Source organism: Bos grunniens, chromosome 27 (assembly GCF_055505025.1).
Source record: "Bos grunniens cultivar Pamir isolate PY7600 chromosome 27, Bosgru_T2T1.0, whole genome shotgun sequence".
In the NCBI taxonomy this organism is placed as follows: Eukaryota; Metazoa; Chordata; class Mammalia; order Artiodactyla; family Bovidae; genus Bos; species Bos grunniens.
In genome coordinates, this window is record NC_141191.1 from 40271820 (window position 1) to 40296631 (window position 24812).

The 24812-nt window shown below is 48.5% G+C and overlaps 1 protein-coding gene across 15 annotated transcripts in view; it reads left to right on the forward strand.

The window, feature by feature from the left end:
- PSD3 (pleckstrin and Sec7 domain containing 3) overlaps positions 1-24812 on the forward strand; it is a 607319-nt gene that overhangs the window by 283817 nt on the left and 298690 nt on the right. For all 15 annotated transcript variants that reach the window (XR_015156255.1, XR_015156254.1, XR_015156256.1 and 12 more), the window contains 2 exons: positions 1805-2837; positions 6931-7326. Coding sequence is in view for 10 of the 15 variants with exons in the window: in XM_086380548.1 (XP_086236674.1) it covers positions 1805-2837; positions 6931-7326 (1429 nt within the window). In the remaining 5 variants the exon portion in view is untranslated. The remainder of the gene's footprint in view (positions 1-1804; positions 2838-6930; positions 7327-24812) is intronic.

The following is a 24812-nucleotide window of genomic DNA, read 5'->3' on the forward strand; positions in this document are numbered from 1 at the left end:
GAATCCACTCATAGGTGTGTATCCAAGAGAATTGAAAATAAATGTAGACACAAAAACCTGTTCACAGATGTTCATTATTCATAACAGCCAAAATGTGAAAATAACACCAATGCCCATCAGCAGATGAGTGGAAAGAAGGTACAAGGATGAACCTTGAAACCACTGTGCCATGTAAAAAAAAGACAATGTCACGTATTGTGTAATTCTGTTGATATGAAGTAGAACACGCAGATCTATAGACAGAAGGTAGGATGGTATTTACCAGGGCTTGAAGAGTGACAGTTAATAGAGGGTTTTTTTGGTGGTGCTGGGAGGTGATGAAAATGTTCTGGAGTTAGATAGTGGTGATGCTCACACAATTTTATGATATATTAAAGATAACTGAATCTTAAAAGGGGAAAAATTAAAAGTCCTATCACATTCTTCATTGAAATATCTAAAGTGTCAATATACCACAGGAAGAGAAATCTTGATTGCTTTTAACTCTGTTCCTTTTCAAGATCAGAGTTTGAAACTTCCTCCCTCCTCAGATTTCAGCAAGCCATATCCTCTGAGGTCTGTTTTTGAAGGTGTTATAAAATGCTGCCATCACAGAGAAGTGCTGCTTGGATCCCATCAAGGTTGATTCCAATTTAATTTAAAAATATATTTCAAATTTATTAAAAAATAAGATGCGAAACAGAACACACTCCAAGATGTATTCCTGTTTATCAGTTTTTCCGTACTGTGTATACCAGATGCTAACTCACGTTTCCAAGTTACGTCGCTTTGCATATATGCCTTGGAATCAAGTCTTTCACGTCATTTCCTTGTATATATTCAGACAGCTGTCAAATGTCTCACTGAATAGGAAGGTTGCGGCTTGCAGTGCTTGAAAAGCAGTAACAGAAGCAGCAGGTGTCCTCGTCATAAAGCCGTCTAGGCGAGGACGCTGCATTTCCAGAGCACATGAGAATACTCTCAATACGAGGTAACCAAAACCAAGTTCAGAAGGAGACTGAATCCTGGGGTGATAGGACTGTTATCCAGAAATCCTCGATTTAAAATTGTGTTTGTCAGGATGTCTTCATTTTTCTCAGTGACTGCCATTGTAATAAGAAAAGGTTGTTAATTGGATCCTATATAGTAAATATATACTGTTGTTTTTACTGCTTCGTATACTGGGGTTCTGCATAAGATGCTGCTTAAATTTCATGCAGCTGGGATCCCGGAAATCTTTCTTTATACATCAATTTTCCTCTTCAATTTTGACTTCACTCTCATTCCCCAGAGATGTTCTGAAAGCATCTTTTCCCCCCACAGAAATCCCACAGTGCAGGGGAAGTTTCCAGCTGAAAAAAATATTTGCTAACTTTAAATAGATCATGTCTTTTTTCCTTGGGGCTCCGTCTCAGAGATTGCACTGCAGCGATCCTGTTAGTTCAGTCACAAGGCAATTTGTTGTTGTGCCCAGTATAAATATTTTACTTGCTATTTCATGAGCGATATTTGGAAAGGGATACGTATCCTTATTTTAACCTGTTTTTGCATATGCAGCAACCGAGTTGCATGTGTGGGAAAGAAGCTGGGTTAAATTGGATTGCCTCTGTGTATGCCAGAACCTCTGTGGGTTCTCGTGTGTAAGCCCAGTGGAGGGGACCCCCCGGCAGCGTGTTGAGCAGCTTGTGTTGCAGAGGGTGGGGGAGGAGCCAGTGAAAGGGTCACCTGAGGATGAATGAGCGCCTGATATGTGTGGGAATTGATTCACACACACGGGAATGTGCTGTTCAGAAGGAGTCACGTGTCTCTTCTCTTCTCTTTGTAGGTGATCATGGAGGAAGCACTTTACTCCCCCCGAATGTCACGAATGAGTTTCCGGAGTATGGGACCATGGAGGCAAGTGGAGAAGGCCTGAGAGCCTCTCTGGAGTTTGATGCCGAGTCTCTGCTGCGCTGCCCGGGGGGCCCGCAGGGGGCCCAGCCCCTTGCTGGCCGTCACTCTGGGCCTGTCACTGTCACCGGAGGACCAAAAGATGTCAGAGGGCTCCCATCTCAAAGTCACTTCAAGGAACCAAGTTTACAACCCATTGACTCTCTGATTTCAGCTCTGAAGGCCACAGAAGCCAGAATAGCTTCAGGAACGTCGCAGGCTACAAAGGTACTGGGTGGGGCTGCGGTTTCTACTTTTCCAGCTCAGCAGGGGGGGCAGGAGCCAGACGCCGCCAGTCATAAAGCACGGAAAGCCCACGCACTGTTCCCTGCTGGCTGCGAAAAGTCGCCCGACATACCTCTTTCAGCCAAAGTTCCGACTGAGGAACATTTTTATTTGAGCACCCAGGAGGATCTGACTGCACTATTAACTGGAGAGATTCAAGCAGAGCCATCCCCAAGAGCTAGTAGTGGAAGCAAGGGGGCTGCCCACGTGCAAGAGCCAGCTGGTCCAGCATCCTTGGTGGGCAGCCCCGCGACCCCCAGCTCGGCGGGCGGTGCTGGTTTGTTGAGAGAGAGGAGGTCTGACCAGAGAGAGCACCCCGGGCAATGTGCTCCAGGACGCCCGGGCCAGGGCAAGCATGTGGCGTTTCAAGGGGTGGACACACTGTGGACCGGAGGGGAGGAGAGAGAGAGCCGGCGCCCCGCGGATGCTCAGACGCCACCGGGAAGGACAGCCCCTCCCGAAAGCAGAGAGTTTTCCAAAGTGCACAGCCACCTCATCTCATCTGCCGCTCTGCGTGACCCAGCTCCTCCTGAGAGGCCGTGTCCCCCCGAGCCTCTGCTTGAGACGGTAGAGGATGAAGTCTTCCTAAGGGAGGACAAGGAGCACCTGGAGAGGAGAGCTGAACCAGAGAGGGCCGGGGAAAGGTGAGTTCCCAGGGCCCCGCTGGCTGTGATGTCTGCTGTGTGCCCTCCACAGTGAGGTTCACAGCATCCTCCGCAGAATGGAAGGGAAGTGACGTGTGCTGCGGTGCTTCTAAGGTCTCAAGATGTGTAAAGCGGTTGCTGTAAAGTTGTCCATATGGGGAGACCGTGAACCTTAAACTGGGCGGACCCATTTCTGATTTTTTTTTTGTATTTGACAGGTTTCAAGTTCTCCAGCATCACCATAACTAAACACCCCACAATTATCTTTCATAAGGAAAGTTAATTGTGGAAAGGTCTGGGCTCTTCTGGCACATCCAGTAGCTGTCACAGCCTAGCTCAGGCACTTCTGGGTACAGCCCGATTGTCTGCAAACAGCCCCTGTACATGTAGGAGCGCAGAGCCTTCGGTGTGGGCTGCCTCAGTTTTCTAGGTTTAGAGAGGCCATGAGGAGGTCAGAGTTCAGTTGTTCATGGCACGGACGTGGGACTCCCTTCTCGCAAGCAGCTCGTTTGGATTATGGCCCTGATGACTAAACCTGGCATCATATGGTATTTCCCAGGCTTCCTCTACATTTCTGGCGTCCATCCCAGCTGAGAGCCTGGAGAGATGGAAGCCGTGCCTGTCCGCCTTCTCTTCCTTTGCTCGTGGCCTGGCCGTAGAGGCTCCTTTCCGCAAAGTCATTTCAAACGTGTGCCGTCTCGTCTCCCGTCATATGAACTTCGGTAGTTCACATGGGAGAGCGCGTGTCAAGCCTGAAGGGCCTTGCTTATTTGTTGTAAGGAGATGCCTTCTCCTCGCAGTTGACTAACAGATCCGCTGTCAGGGCTCCTCTCCCTGCCCGCCCCACCTCCCTACACAGAAAGCCTCCAGACTTCCTCGGAAGGCGCCCTGCTATGTGGCACGTGGCTCCGCAGTTACCCTCCCACTGGGGTCTGTGCGTCTGCGGTTTATTCATTCATTCCTCCTGTCCTTCCACAAATGGTTTTCGGTTGTCTGCTGTGTCCTTGATATGGCTAGAGATGCTGGGCATGAAAGGAATGTTCAAAATGGACATGGCCCTGGGGATTCCCTGGTGGTCCTGTGATTGGCCTCTGTGCCTCCTCTGCAGGGGGCATGCGTTCCTTCTCTGGTTGGAAACTCAGATCCCACTAGCTCTGTGGTGTGGTCAGGAAAAAAACAAACAAACATGGAAAGTAGACATGACCTCTGGTCCCTGACCTCATGAAATTTACTGCTAAAGGTAGACACGTTAATAATGATAGGGCCTTCTATTGTGTTGGGTTCTATAAAGGAGAAGAAGGGACACATTGAATGCAGGAGAGAGGCTGATTCAATTGATGGCTTGGGGAAGGCCTGTCTGCGTAAGTGGTAATTCGGCTGAGACTTCAGGATTCAGTAGAAGTTTGCGGGGCAGAGAATGGGGAGAATACTCTAGGCAGAGGGAGCCACACGGGCTGGCAAAGGAGGGCTGTTGTCGCTAAGGGAGTGTGCTTCCTGGAACCTGCGATGCGGAGGCCTCCGGGCTCCTTTTGAGGTGTAGCGGTGTGGCTGGACCCTCGCAGCTGGGGGCGGGTGGGGGGCGGGTGAGCAGGGGTGGGGTGAGGGCTTCATCCCTGAGCGGTCGGGTGAGGGGGTGAGCAGGGGTGGGATGAGGGCTTCATCCCTGAGCGGTCGGGGGGTGAGTGAGCAGGGGTGGGGTGAGGGCTTCATCCCTGAGCTTTCCGCCTCACTGCTAATGCCCTGGGGAGCCACGAGGACTTGGGACCCAGAATACTATTTGGTTTGGGGTGGACCAGTAATTTGGCTTCCCTGGCAGCTCAGGCAGTAAAGAATCTGCCTGTAAGGCAGGAGACTCAGGTTCGATCCGTGGGTCTGGAAGATCCTCTGGATAAGGGAATGGCTACCCACTCGAGTATACTTGCCTGAAAAACTCTACAGACAGAGGAGCCTGGCAGGCTACAGTCCACAGGGTCACAAAGAGTCGGACACGCCTGAGCAACTAACTTTCACTTTTCCAGTAACTTAAAAATAGCAGAGACAACTGTACTGTTGAATGTGAATCCTGGTAATACCTAGGAAGGTGGGTTACTTACCAGGTAGTTTTATTCCTGTTCTCTATTTTATTTCTACTTATAGATATCTGAGGCTTGGCTAGTCCTTGGCACATTCAGATTCAGCTCTATTATGTATTGTCTTCTTTCTCATACTGAGCTTTAACGTTTTATTTAGTTGTCTTAATGTTCATTTTTAATATTTGAAAAACAGGCTGCATATTAATTAATGTCCCAAGGATATTAACTTGTATGTTTTTCCTAGGTTTTCACTGTTTTGTTTATTAGCCTAGTAGTAAACATGTTTGTGGGCTTTTTTTTTTTTTTCCTTCAAGGTCATTCACTGGCTGTTTCTCAACCTAACTCTCTCTGCAGTGTTGTCTTATTGTCACCAGGGGGCAGCCCATGAGTTCTTGAGGGCTATTGGTCTTATTTAATCAGAAAATATTAACAGGACTTACGAAAGCTTAGTGTATTTTTGGGGCCTTCCTGGTGGCTTAGACGATAAAAAAACTGCCTGCAATGCAGGAGACCTGGATTCTATCCCTGGGTTGGGAAGATCCCCTGGAGAAGGGCATGACAACCCACTCCAGTATTCTTACCTGGAGAATCCCCATGGACAGAGGAGCCTGGTGGGCTGCAGTCCATGGGGTCGCAAAGAGTCGGACACGACTGAGTGACAGCATAAGTGTATTTTTAGTCAGCCAAATTTACACAATATATTTATCATCTTCTGTTAAAATTAGGACTGATAGTAGCTGTTAATTTGAATTTGAGGAGTTCAGGTGGCTAAATGAGAATTTAATGTTTTATTCAAATGTTTGTTGGACTTGGTGTATTCACATACTAGGAGCTAGCTTGAAAGCATATTAAATTGTATAGAGGATAGCCCAGCATATGTGTGCTAAGAGTTTTTTCAACCTGAACATGTTTCTATGATGTCTTCCTTCCCAAATGTATTGACATTTTGTTGTTGTTGTTCACTCACTAAGTTGTGTCTGACTATTTGAGAGCTCGTGGATTGCAGCATGCCAGGCTTCTCTGTCCTTCACTATCTCCCGGAGCTTGTTCAAACTCATGTCCATTGAGTCAGTGGTGCCATCCAACCATCTCATCCTCTGTTGCCTCCTTCTCCTTCTATCTTCACTCTTTCCCAGCGTTAGAGTCTTACCTAATGAGTCAGCTCTTTGCATCAGGTGGCCAACCTATTGGAGCTTCAGCATCAGTCCTTCCAATGAATATTCAGGACTGATTTCCTTTAGGATTGACTGGTTAGATCTTCTTGCAGTCCAAGGGACTCTCAAGAGTCTTCTCCAACACCACAGTTCAAAAGCATCAATTCTGCGGCATTCAGCTTTCTTTATAGTCCAGCTCTCACACCTGTACATGACTACTGGAAAAACCATAGCTTTGACCATACAGACGTTTATCGGCAAAGTGATGTCTCTGATTTTCAATACACTGTTTAGGTTGGTCATAGCTATTCTTCCAAGTAGTAAGCGTCTTTTAATTTAATGGCTGCAGTCACCATCTGCATTGATTTTGGAGCCCCAAAATAAAGTCTGTCACTGTTTCCATTGTCTCCCCATCTATTTGCCATGAAGTGATTGGACTGGATGCCATGATCTTCGTTTTTTGAATGTTGAGCTTTTAGCCAGCTTTTTCACTCTCCTCTTTCACTTTCATCAAAAGTTTCTTCAGTTCCTCACTTTCTGCCATAAGGGTGGTGTCATCTGCATATCTGAGGTTATTGATATTTCTCCCGGCAATCTTGATTCCAGCTTGTGATTCGTCCAGCATTTCGCATGATGTACTCAACCTAAAGGTTAAAAATTGACATAAACCAACTGAATACAGGTGCTAGCTCCACAGAATGCTACCTTTTCATACGGTGGGAGGAGAGAGTAAAATGAAAAAGTTAACCTAGTATGAAACTCTTCACTTCGATGTGCTATGCTACCTTTTCATACGGTGGGAGAGGAGAGAGTAAAATGAAAAAATTAACCTAGTATTGAAATTCTTCACTTCGATGTGCTTTCCAGGATTCTTGAGCAAGCGGAGCACTTGCGGGGCGGAGATGATGACATCCTTGGGTCCGGATACGCAGAGGACTCCACTGACGTGTACAGCTCCCAGTTCGAGACCATTTTAGACAACACCTCTTTATACTACAGTGCTGAGTCCTTGGAGACTTTGTATTCAGAGCCTGATAGCTACTTCAGCTTTGAAATGCCCCTGACTCCAATGATACAGCAGCGCATTAAGGAAGGCGGGCAGTTCCTCGAGAGGACGTCGGTGGGAGCACAGCAGGACGTCCTGAGCATCTCGGCAGATGGCGGGATAGTGATGGGCTCTTCCAGTGGAATCGCCAACGGGCTGAGTGGCTCCAGTAACTCCATCTACGCGAAAGGCACCCCAGAGATCGCTTTCTGGGGAAGGTACTGGTCCCGATCTCTTAATTTCATGCTGGTGGTTTTGTAGCATTTTTTTTTCCCCTTTGGGAAATCTGAGTGTGGAACCTCTTTGGAAAGCATTGGGCCAGTTTCCGTGGATATAAGTGAATGACGTGAGTGAAAAGCAGTTTGAATTTTTGGCGCAGGTAGAGTACAGTTTAGTGGTTTGCCAAATTGGCAACCTATGGGCATTCTGTTTGGCAGTATGTCTTGTATTCCCACAGGTGAACTGGGTCCTGAGCAGATTCTGTGGGTGGTGAGTGGGTATTAGCGCCTAGGATGCAGCTTTGGTGGCCACAGCCCGGCCCGGTGCTGGAAGGGGCCTCAGGAGAGCTCTGCTTGCCTTCTGCCTCTGGCATGGCTGGACTGCTTGGGCGGGTTTTTGACTAGGCCGGAGGTTCCCTGATTGTCAGTTGAGGGTGTTGGTTTAGACAGTGACTACGGTCTCTTTTGGCCCTTGGCTCTGTGAGGTCCCGTTCTGCTGGGATGTCCTCCTGGGACAGTGTGAGAGGATCCAATGATAAGGAGGCTTGATAGGTTTGATCCCTTGGTCAACGCCATATTTATTTTCTCTCTTTACTATATGTTTTAAGTCTGCTTGGAACACAAAATGAGAAGTTACGTAGGATTTATGTGTTGTGCTATCCTTTAGTGATTCCCTGTCTTTTTATGGATTATCCAGCATTTCATCTCTTCTTGTTCATCACTCTGGGGTCATTGACCTGTCCTTCAGCATCTCTATAAGTGGGCAGAGAATGCTAAACTTCCTAATGATTTTATGAATTTAGTTTTACTATTTTTTTTCCTGATTGGGGTGGTGAGGGGGAGGGTAAATGGGGATAAACTATTTGAAAGTTGTATGAAAAAATGTCAGGTTTCTACTGAGCCTGTTTTGATGATCAGTCTGCCCTGTGTTAAGCATTTCCTATTAGCGATTTGTAGGTTTATAGTTCACTGGATGACATGCTCAAGACTGGCACATGGTAACACCGCAGCTATGCATCGCCATGTGAAATAGACCATGGGCGTTCGTTGTCCTCTTGGGTCACACAGTCTCAGAGGCAGAAGACTGTGGTCTGAATTTCTTGGATAAGCCGCTTATTCTCTCTGAAACCGCTTTTGTTTATTTGCATAGCAGGGTCAATGATATGTAGTATGCTGTGTGGCCATGGGATTTAAAGACTTAATATAGATTAAAACGCTAGCACAGTGCCTGGTACAGAGTAGGAGCCGGAGCACACGCGTGAACTAGAACTGGCTGATGAAGCCGCATTTAGACTTCCTGGATCTATAAGAGGGGGTGTCCGTGAGGGAAGGGTGCATCTCTGAGGGGGATGTTTGTAGAAGGGGCCTGAGAGAGGGGTGTCTCTGAGGGGACCTCCCTGAGAGGGGAGGTCCTTGGGTGGACGGTGCCACTTTAGTCCTTTAGTTTCTCCATTGTCTCTGGTAACTATAAGTTGTGATAAAATGCAGATAATTTCACTGAAATTCCAATCCAGCTTTCTGGAGTGAGTTGAAGGTATTGATATTACAGATCTGAAATAGGTTGGAGCTGAAGTATTTTGGGCTGAGAGGCTTTGCTACAGAAACCACAGGGAGGGTAAACTCTGCAAGGAGATCCAGCCAGTCCATCCTAAAGGAAATCAGTCCTGAATGTTCATTGGAAGGACTGATGTTGAAAATACTTTGGCCACCTGATTCGGAGAACTGACTCCTTGGAAAAGACCCTGATGCTGGGAAAGATTGAAGGCGGGAGGAGAAGGGGACAACAGAGGATGAGATGATTGGATGATATCACCGACTCAATGGACATGCATTTGAGTAAACTCCAGGAGTTGGTGATGGACAGGATGGTGTGCTGCAGTCCATGAGGTCGAAAAGAGTCGGACATGACTGAGCGACTGAACTGAACTGAAACTCAGTAAGGGATTCCCTAGTAGTTCAGCTGGTAAAGAATCCACATGCAATGCAGGAGACCCTGGTTTGATTCCTGGGTTGGGATAGTCCCCTGGAGAAGGGTTAGGCTACCCATTCCAGTATTCTTGGGCTTCCCTGGTGGCTCATATGGTGAAGAATTCACCTGCAATGCGGGAGACCTGGGTTCCATCCCTGGTTTGGGAAGATCCCCTGGAGGAGGGCATGGCAACCCACTCCAGTATTCTTGCCTGGAGAATCCTGATGGACAGAGGAGCCTGGAGAGCTACAGTCCATGGGGTCGCAAAGAGTCGGACATGACTGAGCGACTAAACACAGCACAGCACAAACGCAGCAAGGCAGTGGTTTGCAGAGACCTGGAGTAAGCAGCAGCCATCACTGCCGCCAGCATGAGTGCCAGTCATTAGTACAGCAGAGCTGGGTGGTTAAGAGAGAGTATTGGGGTAGGTTATATCATTTTAGCACCCCAGATTTAGCAGTACTGTCCTTTAGGCCAACTTGAAGTTTCAGCCGCATCACCTGCATTGTCAGACTGTGAAATCTTGCCCAGCGATGAGATCCAATTCCAGTACTGAATGAGAAGCACGTTAGAGATGAGCTCTCGCACCATCTCGACTTCCTTGAGCACAGCTAGCAATGTGGACAGACCAGCTTGGCAGGAGGCTTTTTGGTGTGTGTGTGTGTGTGTGTGTGTGTGTGATTCAGGGTAGAAAGTTTGATGGACTCAATGATTCTGAGAGATTTTAGAGAATCTGGAATAACTTGCCTATGTTTCTCTACCTTCTCTGCCTTCTTGGTGCTTTGGAGAAATTGTAGCACCAGAGGTTGAAGAGTTATAACATTTTCCAGCTTGAAGGGGCCTTAGCTAGCCCTGTTTTACAGTGAAGAATCTGAGTCTGAGTCGGGTGGGGTAGCATTAGCTGGTGACAGATCTTGTACCAGAATTCAAGTCGCCTGACTCCCAGTCCAGGTGCACTCACTGTTCTAGGCTGCCTGGTTTCATATGTGTATTCTTTCTAATTTCCCTAATTTCTCTCATGCTATATGTTTATGGAGCCAGAAGTCTGAGTTAATAATTACAGATGTGGTGGTGGTTGGTGGTGTATGTGTAATCGTTGATAAATGTGTCTCCATAGATTTTTAAGGTAATTAATGATCAGGCTTTTAAAAATTTCTTCTGCACAAACCATCCCTCTGCAGAGGTAAGGCGTAGACAGAGACATTGAGCCTGTTAAGGAAATCTGGACTAGGACGCTGACAACACAGCCGTCACCCCAATTGGCTTTCCTTAGTCAGGGGAGTCAGGGCTTCAAGGAGAAAAACACTCAAAATTTATTCAGAAATGTGATAAAACAACACAGCAAAAGTGGTACATGAAACAAGTGTGTGTGCCCAACTTTCCATCTCTACTCACTGGCCTCTCCTGTTTCCTTGGGAGCGGACTGAGGGATCTGACTCTGTTGGATAAAGTGAACTCTGAAGAAGGCAGAAAGGAGAGGGCCTGATAAGACTAAGCTACACTGCTAACACTGCTTTGATTCCAGCTGGACTTGAACCAAAAGAACTAAGCCCGTTCCTGCTGAGGTATTGATGTTGATACATAAAGTGTTAGAGAATATTGCAGGCTGACTTTAGGTAGTCTCTAAACACCATCTTGTGTGTGTGCATCGTATGTATGCCGTAGGTTTTATTTCTTTAGTAAAGAAAAGGTTCTTAATTCTCATAATAAGCTAAGAGAAAGGGGCATTAGTGTTCTGATTTTCCACATAAGGAAACTAAGGCTCAGAGCAGTTGAGTAGATTGCCCAGTCACAGGAATGGTCAGTGCCACGCCCAGGATTTCCACCCAGGCGGTCAGGCTCCAGAGACCATTTATTTCGGTCTCAAAACAACAGTATTTTTGCTTGACCTTGCCTAGATTTATTTTTAAATACTTTTCTGTATCAGCGTCTGCTTTTACTGTCAGCCAAGATGATTTCACGGTGGTTTCTGACAGTGGTTTCTCCTTCTGAACAGTGGATGACACTGCTCTCTGTTGTTTCGCTCCCTATAGGAGGCAGCCTGGCTGGGGAGGGTGGCCAGGACACGCGACACTCCAGCCCAGCTCCATGCCCTATCTGGATTGCCGCCCGGGCCTGGGTATAGCCAGGCTTTGTGGCCAGAGGGGGACTGAGCTCCACTCACATCAACGAAGAAAGTACTTCAAAGCAGTAACCCTCTAGAATCAGGTTGGGAAGGACGTAAAGAGTGTGTGTGCTGACTCTTTGTCTTGTAAAGGATTATGCACCTTTGTGTTATCAGGTGGATCTGAAAAGGCCCCTTAAGATCCTGGAATCGCTCTGGCAGGAATAGTTAAATCCTCTCAGGTGCTTGAACACTGATGTTGGCCTGAGAGCTGCATGCCCATCAGGAAGGAGCTCACTCAGGTGCTTGAACACTGATGTTGGCCTGAGAGCTGCATGCCCATCAGGAAGGAGCTCACCCCGTGAACGGAACGTGACATTTTGGAAAAGGAGCAAAGCATAGCATCCCTCCCTTTGTGGTCCAGCTGTGGAGCACCCGGGCTGATGGGGTCAGCGGTGCTGTGTGGAATCCAGTCACATGGCTCCCAAATTAGAAGGGACAAATAGAGACTTTCAGTTATATGTGTCCGATGGGTTCCTTTATGTCTGGGTGCTTCTTCGCCGGCCCATCCCCTGAGGACTGTGGCTTCCGTCGGTGAGTCCTGATCTGAGGCCTGCAGGGCACACGTGCGGCTGCTGTGAGCATGAACGGGGCTGAGTGTTGTTTATTTCTGTTGAGCTTCGGTTCAGACAGAGAGGAAAAGAGGGACAGCAAATACAGCCATATGGCAGGAGCTTCTCTTTTGGTTCTCTGAAATACACAACAGAGCTGCGTTTTAAAATTACTTTTTCGGTGTAACAGGTACGTTCGATGTCTGGCATCCCAGTTGTTCTTTCAGATGGCGCTCAGAGTCCCAGGAGCCCAGCAGAGGGGTGGATGACATCTGTGTGCAGCTGTTATGCCTGGGGAGTGCTCAGTCAGTCCGTCCACTCCAGCTGGAGCTGTGGTTTTTCTGCCGGCCTCTTTCCCCCCCTTTATCAAATGAGATGCTGACATTGGAAGTGCTTTTTTCTTCCTCAGTTTTCCTTTTTCTTTAGTGTCTTTCTGTCTAGGAAAAGGTCACATGAAACAATGTTTAGAGAAATTTGTTGAAGTAAATTTCAAATATTTTTTGACATTCAAACGTAAAACCTGCAGGTATTTAACTAATTAATTAATACTTTTTTTGGCCGTGCCACGCTGCTTGTGGTGTCTTAGTTCCCCACGGGGACTGAGCCTGGGTCCCGGCAGTGGAGGGCTTTCCTGGTGGCTCAGTCGGTAAACAAACTGCCTACAATGCAGGAGACCCAGGTTTGATCCCTGGGTTGGGAAGATCCCCTGGAGAAGGAAATGGCGACCCACTCCAGTATTCTAGCCTGGAGAATCCTATGGACGGAGGAGCCTGGCGGGCTACCGTCCATGGGGTTGCAAAGAGTCAGACACGACTGAGTGACTAACTGAACCTGCCAGAGAAAGTGCTGAGTCCTGGGACTTCCCTGAAGGTATTTTACTATAATGTAAAATATTAAAGTCACGTGGCGCTAGCTAAGCTGGTGACAGGGAAAGCTCTTGATCTGGTGAACTTGTGCTGGGGGATCAGGTGAGGCGTCCCTGCCTGCCGATTCATTATTCCTGCTCTAGTGATGTCTTCAGACTTTCCTCTCATGTTTTAGAAGTTTTTCTGTAGAAAGTCAGTTTTCATTTTCTCTTTGAGCCTCCTGAAGCAGTTGTGATGGTGAGTTTTTTTGTTTTTGTTTTTTTTAACTCCAAAGGAGTCCCTGCTTGGTGCTGAGGGTGGAGGCTCTCCAGGGTTTCAGAGCCAGTCATATCTGGGTTCAGATCCTATTTCAGATACTTACTAGGGGTGTGACTTTGAGTAAATTACAGAGTATCAGGGAACCTTTCCAACTATAAAATGGAATGAATAACACCTATTTAGAAGCAAATGACATTAAGTGAAAAATCAAGAATAGATAGGTAGGTGGATTCACAATGCCTGGCATACAGTAGGATATAAATGTAGAATAGTAATACTGTCAACAGTAATAACCTGGAGAAGAGCTGTCTGAAACACCTGTTAATGGGTGTCTTGAAGCTTCCCTTTCTCTCATAAAATTCAGTGTACATTGGTGGAGTGGTGTAACTGTGGGGATTTGGGACTGGAAGACAGGAGGTCAAGTCATCCTCTCTGCTGGCTGCGTGGTCCTGGGCAGGCTGTTTCACTTCGATGAACCTCCCATTTCTTATTGGTCAAATGGAAATAACCTTGTTGCTCAATTTACAGTTCTCTTGTAAGAATTTGTTAAGTTGTAGTTTGTGGATATTCATTTTAAACCTACCATGAGTTTTGCAGTAGTCTGAGTAGTAGTCTAAGGAATGTAAGAAAATAAATAAGCAAAAGCCTGAAAATTAAGAAAAAGACACAGGATTTGGTGAATGTTTGAATGTAGGGGTGTGGGCTTAGTCAAAGTGATTGTGAGATTTCCAGTGTGGATGAGATGGTTAGATGGCATCACCGACTTGATGGACATGAGTCTGAGCAAACTCGGGGAGTTGGTGATGGACAGGGAGGCCTGGCGTGCTGCAGTCCATGGGATGACAAAGAGTTGGACACGACTGAGCAACTGAACTGAACCCTTGTGGATGACTTACGAAGTCTGGAGACGGCAGGAGTCAGGGAGAGCAGCAGGGTTTGTAGGAGGGCTCCTGGCAGTGGGGTCTGTTTACACAGATTGTTTGAGGAGAGGGAGGACCTTCGTGTATGAGGACTTGGAGTCCCACCTAGAGGGACACTCACCTGAGCTCAGGAGGGCGAGCGTGAGGAGGCTGGGCTGGAGAGGGGATCATAGGAGCCCCGGTGCTGCTCATGTGGCTTTCTGATGCCCCCTGGGCAGAGCGTATGCCTGCCTCTGGTCCCCAGCAGTCTGATTGTCAGGGAGCTGGCGTGGTCGTCCTCTCGACAGGCCTCTCCCTGCTTGCTGGGGTCTCTTGTGTAGATCGGTGATGACTTAAGGAAATGGTCCTGGATTTGAAATGGGGTTTCCCAGAAGTGTTCTAAGTCTGTAGTTTAAACCGTATGACATACAAAGTAATGTCCCGGGCGTTGGTGTGAAGAGTGCCGGGGGTTGCTGGCTAAGTGGATGACCTTTCATCAAAGACTGTATTGAAAGACTTCAAATGATAAAGGACATTGGGGTTACATGTTATTACACGGAGAATCGTAACTCGAAATAAAAACTGATTGGCAGCTAGTTTAGCTGGTCAGGGTGATCCAGCAATCTATTCCTATATCAGTGCACTATTTCGCTTTTAAAGAAACTAACAGTTTCTCTCATCAGACCTCACTTAACACAAGATCTGCAACATTGGATGAGAAATTTTGGGCATTGATCCAATGGGGAAGAAAAAAGACAGAAACCTTTTCCAAATAAAGTTCTTGGAAAGCATTTTACATACAAGTATCCATTTCTCAGAGCCCCTCATGGGTGTGTTTCCAGTGCTTTAATCTTGTTTTTCTTTTTCTCCCCTGGATCTTAGAAACTCTCTGTAAACTACAGTACAGAGTCTTTGCTAAACTGGCACAGACTCCTAGCAGAGCCCCCCTGTTCAGTACCTGAGTGGCCAGGTGAGGTGAGTGCCATCTTTCTCACGATGCTAGTGAGGATTCATGTAAACCGAATCTCCACCATCTAACACCTGAGCATTAGAGAGACGCTTCGACTTCGTAATCCCCACACCTCAGCTGGTGCTGCATGTGTCTGTGCGTGAGCCTCCGTCCTGGGTACTTTCCTCCGAATCTAGAATTACGGAAGGGAGGAGCTTTTCAAGGCGCCGACTCCCCCACTCTTTACCTCTCCAGATACTGATTCTGTTGGTTTAGGGTGGCGCCCAGGCAATGCTAGCTTAGACCAACACAAGATTATTGGTCTAAAATTTAAAAAAATAGAGGACAATTTTAAAAAAAGAGAAAGAAAAAAAAAAAAAGAGTCCCTGGTGATTTTGATGTTCAGCCTAAGTTGTCAGCCTCTCATCTTGGAGCTTGTTGGAAATGAGTACGCAGACCTCACCTCTGAGCTGCTCAATCGAAGTGTGTATTTTAACCAATTCCTGTAAGCACTTTACAGTTTGAGAAGTGTGGGAAATTATTAGCGGCGGAATGCAGACCCGCGGAGAAAGCAATGGCACCCCACTCCAGTACTCTTGCCTGGAAAATCCCATGGATGGAGGAGCCTGGTAGGCCGCAGTCCATGGGGTCACGAAGAGTCAGACACGACTGAGTGACTTCACTTTCCCTTTTCACTTTCATGCATTGGAGAAGGAAATGGCAACCCACTCCAGTGTTCTTGCCTGGAGAATCCCAGGGATGGGGGAGCCTGGTGGGCTGCCGTCTATGGGGTCGCACAGAGTCGGACACAACTAAAGCGATTTAGCAGCAGCAGCAGCAGCAGCAGCAGACCCAAGTGAGTCAGTTCCTGTTCGCAGGGGGCAGTCCCGCTGCAGGTCACTGCTGCTGGCAGGGAGAAGTCTCCTAACAGAGGTTCATAAAAGTGAGCAGTCCTGGCTGTGAACCTTGAAACGATTTCTTTCGTCACCTTTGATGTAGTGACCCCTGCTCTAGAAATACAGAGGTTGACCCATTTTCCTGAGGGGATCAGTGTGGTTTCCTGGTGAAGAGTGTGGGTTACGTCAGGCTGCTTTGACTCACATTTTGTGAATTATCACTACTAAACCTCAGCTTACTCATTTGCGAAAAGGGGTAATAATTTACTACCCCTTAATGGCTACTCACACAACGCTGGCTATGATTATCAGAAATAACACTGCTTGAACTGTTGTCTTTAAAACTTCCTCAGAGTCACCTGCTGTGAGTGTGCCACGGTCAGATCAATGTAGGATGCTGTTTATCTGTAATAATAATTCTAAGAGCCTTAGATTACTTGAAGGTGAGGAGCTTTAATGATAGTTCATTGTCTGTATAATTACCCTATCTAGCAGCCCCGCCTCCATGCAAAGAAGGTAACATTTTCCAGTCAAGAGTAGTAATATGAAGTCTTTAGTGCAGAGAAATTAAGAGGTATTGAATAATTATTATCGTGAAACAAAATTATAAATGTTCCTCATTCACAGTCCATTCACTTAGCACCCATTTTTTGGCTCATCGTATAATATTGTACTTGTCAGCATGGGCCTGTCCCTCCTATCAGTCAGTGAAGCTGGCAGGTCTTTAGATTTGAGACTCAGAACCTCTGTTAACAGAGTCCAGCACATCCTGGGTGACCAGTTCTGTCAGATGAAGAGCTTACTTAGTTTTTCTATACTAGGTACTAGATGCTCCCAAAGAGGAGGCAGACAGCTTGACACGGAACGCTGCATGAGCCGGACAGCAGGGCTCCCAGTCTGGGCTCTGGAGGACCTGTGGATGTGTGGGCGTGGTCGTGGGCAGGGAGGCTTGCCGGATGGAGGCACAATAAGGAACAGCTGCTCGGGCCTGGGGACTTGGGAGTTGAGGGGCTCATTAATCTCTTTTCCTCCTGGTGTGTTAATTTTCTAGACTGAGCCTACTGAATACACTTGAAAGGCAGTCACGCAGTTGACTTTCACAACCTCTGCACGTCCAAGGCACATCCAGAAGGGTTACTAAGCGCCTCTGATCTCACCAGCCAGTTTGAGAAATAAAGCAGTGCAGTGCCTTCCTCCCTCTGTGGTCCCATCCCTCTCGTTGTCTTCTCCTAAAGAGGACCACGGCCTGTGGGTGTGTATCATGCCTTCATAGGTGTGAACCCATAAAAATACCATTTTCATGCACATTTTCGAACTTTATATAAGTGCCACCTTATCTCCTTTTGTGACTCACTTATTTGTTCAATATTTGAGATTCTTTCTTACTGATTCATAAGGCCCTAGTATATTATTTGCTAAATAGTATTCCTTGCATGAATATGCACTGTAACTAATTTTCCCATTTGCATAGTATGAACATTTTGGCTGTCTTGTATTTTTGTTGTTTAAATGGCGTGGCAGTGGACATTCTAATTCGTGGCTTCTCGTGCACACGTGGAGCGTTTCTTTAGGTATATATTTAGGAATGAAATTGCTGGACAGTAAGTGGTAATCATTTTCTGGGTGAACCAAAGAATTCTTGAAAGGGCATATTGCATTTTCTTTGAGAGTATGTAATTTTATCTACTTCCATTTATAAAATAACTTTTAGTTATTTTACTTCCTTATCCTTATAACTCCCAAATCCCAACAAAAATATCAAGAGCTGAAACAAAAAACATGGGAAATGAGAGGCAGCAAAACCAGTCTCCTTTCTCTTCAGGAGCTGGGATGCGGACTCTGTCATCCACTAGTTAGGTCTGGTGCCTGTCCATTCCGTCCTTCGAGTCCTGTAGGTCCCAGTCTCAGATGCCTTGGTGGCAGTTGTTGCCTACATCTGACAGCCGCGAGTGTTACCTGTCCACTTCTGGCAGTCTGAAGCAGGGTTTGAACACAAGGACAAAAGAATATTTTCATTTCACGAGAGCAGAAAGGCAGAAATAAAACTGGAAAATAGGAAAATGCAAATCGCATAAAATTAAGCATGAATGTAATGAGTTTTATTAATACAGCTGAGTTTTACATAGTAGAAGTGAATCAGATCTATTTATTGCCTATTTCAGTGATTTCTTGATAGCCAGAACGTGTGCTGTAGGAAGTGGTGGTCTTGCAAAATAGTACCTCAGAAACCTGTAGTGCTATTTAGGAAAAACAAGGCTGAGATGAGCACTTTTTTCTTCTTTTTTTTTGCAAACGAGGTCGGACAGACTCTCACAGAAGCAGCGGCCCCTCCGAGTAAGCCAGCACGGCTGTCCTTTCTCCCCGCAGTCCGCGGGCCGTCTGGCTTCCGAAGAGTTAAGCTGGAGCTCTGTGAGGTCACGAGTGACTTCACTGGCTCCGGACTTTTGAAGCGGTCTTGGAGGGAGAGGGGAGGCAGGGCGAGGGGAAGTGACTCCCTCGGCTTCATCACGTTCCCAGCGCAGCCCTGAGGGAGCAGTGTCCTCCCGGGAGCATGTCTCCGCGGAGTCGGGGGGCTGCAGCCCGCACTCCCAGAGGAAGCAGCTGGAGGCGGGCGCTGGAGAGCCCTGGCCCGTGATGAGGGTCTGCTGAACAGACGGGCCGAGGATGCCCTTCGCGCCCCTGACGAGGCTGTGTGCTGGTGGAGGAGGTAACTGGGATCCGCTTTATGTTCTTTGTCTGGTCCCAGGCAGTGCTGGCTTCCGTGCGGCTGTTCGGGTCAGTTCAGTCGCTGGGTCAGTGTGTGACTGTGGCTAACGGAAAACTCCCTGGATCTCCAACTGTTTTGCTTCAAGTGGAAAACATTGTAAGAAGTCTTAGAAACTTAGGAAAATGAGAATCCCTGGGTATTGTTTTGTAAACCAGGACGACTGAAGCGCCCAGGGTGTGTTCCTGCGGGACTCTGGTGCTTGGGCAGTGAGGGACTCCCTTGATGGGCCCTGCTGCCCTTTGGGGCCACAGGCATTGCTCTGCCCCCCCGCCCCCAGGGCGATGCCAGCCACCTCCTGCTCCACTTCAGGTGCCCGGAGGTCAGCAGCTTGAGGTTTTGTCATCCAGACGGCCGCACCTGGCGGCCACACTTATTTCTGGGGTATCAGTGCTCTGAAGGGAAGTTGGCTGTGCTGTTAGTGTAGAAACACGATCTGAGAATTCGGCGTTGGTTTTGAAACTTCAAAGGCCGGTCAGTTATCTATAGAAGAAAGTGTAAAGGGAGTTTTTTTTTCTGGAGCTGAGGGAACTCCAGCGCCACAGTTCTCTCTGGGAAGGTCTCTGTTCATGTTAGGGGCTTCCCTGGTAGCTCAGAAGGAAGAGCTGCCAGTCTTCCCTGAGACCCGGGTTCGATCCTTGGGTCAGGAAGATTCCCTGAAAGAGGACATGGCCACCCACTCCAGTGTTCTTGCCTGGAGAATCCATGGACGGAGGAGCCTTGGCAGGCTGCCGTCCATAGCGTCGCAGAGTCGGACGCGCCCGGGCAACTAAGCACTTGCCCCCGTGCAGGTTCAGGCCAGGGCACGTGCGGGACGCCGTAGGGTCAGACGGTGGACAAAGGCCGAAGTCAGTGTGTGGACGTAATTCCATTTTTGAGGTGCTTGAAGTTGAGCGTTCAAGGACACCCCCAAAGCCGGTGAGAACCCCAGTGCTTGGATGGCTGGGGTAATCAGCTGAGTATGACAGGTGTGTTGGTGAGTGTATATGGCATAAGCTGGTATTTCTTGCTTTGAGTACAGGTAAGTTTTAAATTTTAAGTTCGTATTTCCAACATCATGTCATTTATCTTACATGGCCTATCAGCATAAAATTTTTGCCTCTTTCTAAGTGGATATTTGGGGCTTCCCTGGTAGCTCGGCTGCTAAAGAATCCACCTGCAATGCAGAAGACCCTGGTTCTTTTCCTGGGTTGGGAAGTTCCTGTGGAGAAGAGATGGGCTACCCACTCCAGTATTCTTGGGCTTCCCCAAGTGGACATATCTCCAAGGTTTCATAACTTTGATAATAAAGGAGAAAGAGAATGCTTGATAAAAAGGACGTGAAGCATATTTTGTGGAAAGCATCTGAGCTCAATGGCTATGAGCCTGGACTGAGGTTTAAGTTTTGCCTCCTTGTCTTACCGGCTGAGCTCTAGTGAACTGCGCAGACGCGTTTGAATCTCAGTCTCTTCCTGTGTGTGGTTGGGATGATGACAGTACTGACCGAGGTGCGTGGGTGGTGGTTGTGACTGTTAATGGAGGTGCAGTGTGTGGGAGCATTTAACAGCATTTCTCCCGCATTAATAAAAAGCTCAGCAAGTGTGAATAAAGCATGGCTGTCATTATGTGGAAGTTATTCTTCCTAACATCAGCACATGAGAGGACTTGGCCTTGCAGACTGGTGGTCATGCATGTGGGGCGGTGGTTTGCTCACACAGGAAGCGTCAGGACTTCTCTGTGCCGGCTTCCAGGCAGCTCCTCTGCAGCGCCTGCCCCTGCCCCTCCCCACTCGCTCCCACCAGACACCTCCCATGAAGCCTTTGGTGGAAGGAAGGCTGAGGGGGAAAGATGGGTAGCGAGCACAAAACCATCAACCCTTGGTGAACACGTCTTCGTGCTCACGTCCTTGCAGAGAGTGTATGTTTCATTGTGTTAGGACGTGGAGAACAGAGCTGCACACACAGGGGCCCGTGCCCCCCACTGGGGTGCAGCTGAGACATTGTCGGGACCTGGCCGCTCCTTCTGGCTCTCTCCACAGGTCAGGTCACGCGTGGCCTGCAGCTCTGCCTGCTCTTCCAGGGCTTTCCTGTGTTCCCGGGCTGGCCCGTTCTCTCTTTATGCTCCAGGAGTTAGTAGCTGTGCAGTTGCGTGAAGCCTCTTAGCTTGTATTTCCTGGGCTGTAATTTGTGGATGATATCTTTTTTCCATGGTTATTGAAGAGATTAAATGAGAGAAAATATGTGAAAATGCCTAGCAATTTTTTGGCTCCTTTAAAAATTACTTTTTTTTTTTAATGTTACTATGAGTTAAAAAATTCTTAAAATTCATAAATGAGTCTCTTTTCCCCATTTTGCTTTTATAAAGATTTCATGTCTAGATTACTTTTTCTAAAGCTTTAGTAATTTAAAAGTGTCAGTTTCCATTTGCCTCCGTGATTTTCCAGTGCCATCTACTATCCTTATAGCTTTTAAACTTCATTTTGAACTCGTTTTCAAAATTATTAAAGGAATATGTGCTGATGGCAATAATTTACACTGAAGTCCCTTTGGTCGCACTTTGCTGAGGGGACCTTCTGATGGTTCCGAGTGGATTCTTGCAAGGCATGGTCTGTGCAGCTCTGTGGGGACAGATTTTAAGCTGCCTTGCAGTGTGAAAGGACAAAGGACAGAAAGTTCTGTGGGATTCTCCGGCTCCCTGAGGCGCACGTCCTGTCTCCAGCTCTGTCGCTCAGCCCTGGCGTGTTTGGAAGTCCCTTGAAGGGCACCCACCTGCACAGCTGGGTTATGCCACCAGAGCTGAGTCAGGTGACGGGGCCGGCTCTGGCCACACCGTGGTTCCTGCCCTCAGGTCAGAGTTCCTGAGGGAGAGCGAGCCACAAGGGCGCTCTCAGCAGAGGCCGGGCTGACCCTGCTCCAGAAACGCCCCGTCCTGAAATTCTAGGGGAGGCAGAGCCTGTACTGGGTTCCAGTGGGGATGTCAGAGATCCAGCAGGAACGTTCGTGACTGTGTAGCTGGCCTGAGGGTGTGGTTCAGTCCCCCGGTCTATCTTGGGGTTTGGCTTTTTGTCATTAGTGACGTCGGGTGGAGGGGGCGTACGAGAGGAAGGTGTGGGCCCGGCTGCCGTGGTGGCTGCTCACCAGCTGTGGGCCCTGCAGAGCGTCTTTGGTCCCTAGTTTCTTTACTCGGAAGATGAGACTGTTATGGGGGTGAAGGGAAACAATGCAGGAGAAAGTGCTAGGGGGCCTGCAGGTTGCTCCGAGGATGACTGACGTCCCTCCCGTGTTTGGTGGGCGCCCTTGACCTCCCCCATCGTCTGTGAGCAGCGTGTGTTCCCCAGCCCCTCAGAGGTCCCAGAGTGCCTGCAGCCTGTCTTCAGAAGCGGGGCGGGCAGCAGAGTGGCCGTGCTCAGAATGCACTTCCCCCAGCCGCTCCCTTTTGTTGGTTCAGCTGGTGCTCCGTGGAGCCCTGCCTGTCAGCCAGGGGAGCCGGGACTGAGGCCCAAAGCCCGAGCATCTCTGCCGGTCCAGCCTGTGCTGGTCCCGAGACCCAGTCGCTTCCTCTCTTGCTCGTCCATTTCCTCATCTGTAAGACATTTGTACTTGACGTGGAAATGATGACTCTCTTTCTTTTTCTGTCATTTCTCCACCTTGCTGTATCCACCATCCACTGAACGATTTCTGCTTCCTCTTTTAAACAACTTAAGACAGTTATCTTCAAGAAGGTAGGTAAGTAATGAGGCTGAACACCAAGCTGAGGGATGCTGTGTTGACTCTGAGTCCTAAGTGAGGAAAGGGTGACCGGGGGTGTTCAGGGTAAGTATCAAATTGCCCCACCCACAGCCGCTGACCTTGACATTGCTTTATTTGGTATTCATCCAGCCTTGGTCACCTTTACTTATGGCTTCCCTGTCTCAGGCCTGTTGTTAATGGGAGCTGTGAGTACCTGAAGGGGTGAGAAAAAGGATGCTGGCAGCTGAAATGGACATTCTCCCCCCCGAGAAGACCTAGAGAGAATGTTCCTGGAGCAGCAGGCAGTCATCCCGGCCGGGCGGGGAGAGGCCTGTGGCCAGGCTGTGTGGGAGACGTTCACATCCTGTGGTTTAGTTCTCCTTGCTGTTCATCCCTCCTGGTTTCCTAGGTCCTTTGTCTAAATATTGCTGAAGAAAGGAGAGGAGAGGAGAGGGGAAGAGAAGAGAGGAGAGGAGCACAGCTACCACGTGTGGACACTTTAGTCTGGCTTTCCCAGGACAAGACTGTGGTTCCGGGTGACGGGATGACAGGGAAACATTTGTATTTCTTTCGTATTTTGCTGCTTAAAAGGTAAACAAAAACGACAGTTAAAGACTGTCTCTGCAGCTTACAAATCAGAAGGCTCAGGCCTGGCTGGGCAGTGGAGACGGTCGCTGACCACTGGAACATGTGTCTCTAGTCAGTCCCTTGGGGGACTCCTCAGGTGAGCTGGCTCTTAGAGGTTCGTGATATGTTCTCTGGTTGAAACAGTTCACCCAGAGGATTCCAGCACTCCTGGCTCCCAAGGCAGTGGTCGATGTGAGGAACACAGATTTGCGTGTGATTGGTGCAAAGATCTGAGTGTGTGACCGTGATGGAGGAACCACCTCTGGGCCCTTCCAGTTACGGTGTGAGGAAGGATCCTGTTGCTCAAGGCCTAACCTGCTCGCCGAATTCCGCAGCGCGGGGCCTCAGATGCTGACCTGGCGTCAGCTTTGTGACAAGCAGGTCAGTGTCTGTCCAGGTGTCAGGTGATTCAGTGCTGCCTCAAGATCCTAGGTGGGCACGTGGCCCACAGGTGTAGCAGGCAATCCGGAGTCAGCCGGAGGAGGAAGTGGGTGGAGGGTGGGCTTTGCCTTGGATTTTCTGGCATCTTGACCTTGAGGAGCCAGCTCAAGGTCTAGGGTGTGGTAAGCAGTCCAGGGTGTGGTCCCCTCCTTGGCTTCGACTTTGCGGTCACCATGGAAATTACAGAGCTGAGCATTTTCCGAAGCTTGAAAATGAGGGAACTCAAGTCTCCACCTGGAACACGACCAAAGAACTCCAGTTGCCACATTTACCGTAGCGACAAGCCGCCGAGGCCGCGGCCCCAGCTTCCCTGTGGGCTTCTGTCCTCCGGGCTCCGCAGGATGAGCAGGGTGGACTTCCCAGCCCTGTGCTGGGAAAGCCACCTCTTCTTTTCAAAGGAAAGCGACATTTTTGCTAACAAACTGTTTCAATTTGTACAACACACACACACACACGCATACGCACACACACACGCGTGCACACACTTGCTGCCATGTGCCCTGCTGCTCCTCCTGGGAGCACCCTCCACCACCCCCCGCCCTGGGTCAGTAGAGCCCTGCCTGTGGCTCTGGCTCTTCTCGGGACCCTGAGGTCCATCTGCCGGAGCTGCACAGGGTGTGGTGAGGATCGGGACCCACCCAGGGCTGGCTGGTGTGGAAGCAGTGTTTATCTTGTGTTGCACTCAGCTTTAGGAAAACAACTGAGGACACAGCAGTCTGCGTGTGACCAAGTTACACCAACTTGGTTAAGGACGAGTGGCGCTGTGAAGGAAGGGACAGGGCTCAGGGGTCTTTCTTCTCGCAGTACTGCACGCTGTGTGGCCAGGAGGGTCCCTCCTGTGCTCGGAGGCCATTCCGCTCACATGCTGTCCTCTCCCTCTGCCTCAGGACTGCTCCACTCGTCACAGACCTTTCCCCACATATTTCTCCAGCCCCTGTTCCATCTTGCTGAGCAACTGGTGGACAAGGCCTTTAAGTGGTTGTTTTGCCATGGCCGTTGTGTGTGTGAGGCCGGCGTGACTCTGACCAGCCTGGGGAGACCTCCTCACCTGTCCGTGGAGGGAGGCCTCTGCAGTTGTCCCACATCTGACGGTGATCCTGGGGCCTTAAGAAGAGCGTCATGCTGGGAGGTGGGAGACGTGGGCTCTGGCCCTAGTTCTGTTTACATTCACAGTCTTAACCTCATTCCGAGGCCTTTATTTACTCTTTGGGAAAATGAGATTAAAGTAATTCACAAAGTGTATTTTCAACTCCAAAAATTCATTACTTGGCTCTATGTTAAAGTGTTAGTTGCTAAGTTGTGTCTGACTCTTTGCAGCCCCATGGGCTCCTCTGTCCATGGAATTCTCCAGGCAAGAATACCGGAGTAGGTAGCCATTCCCTTCTCCAGGGGATC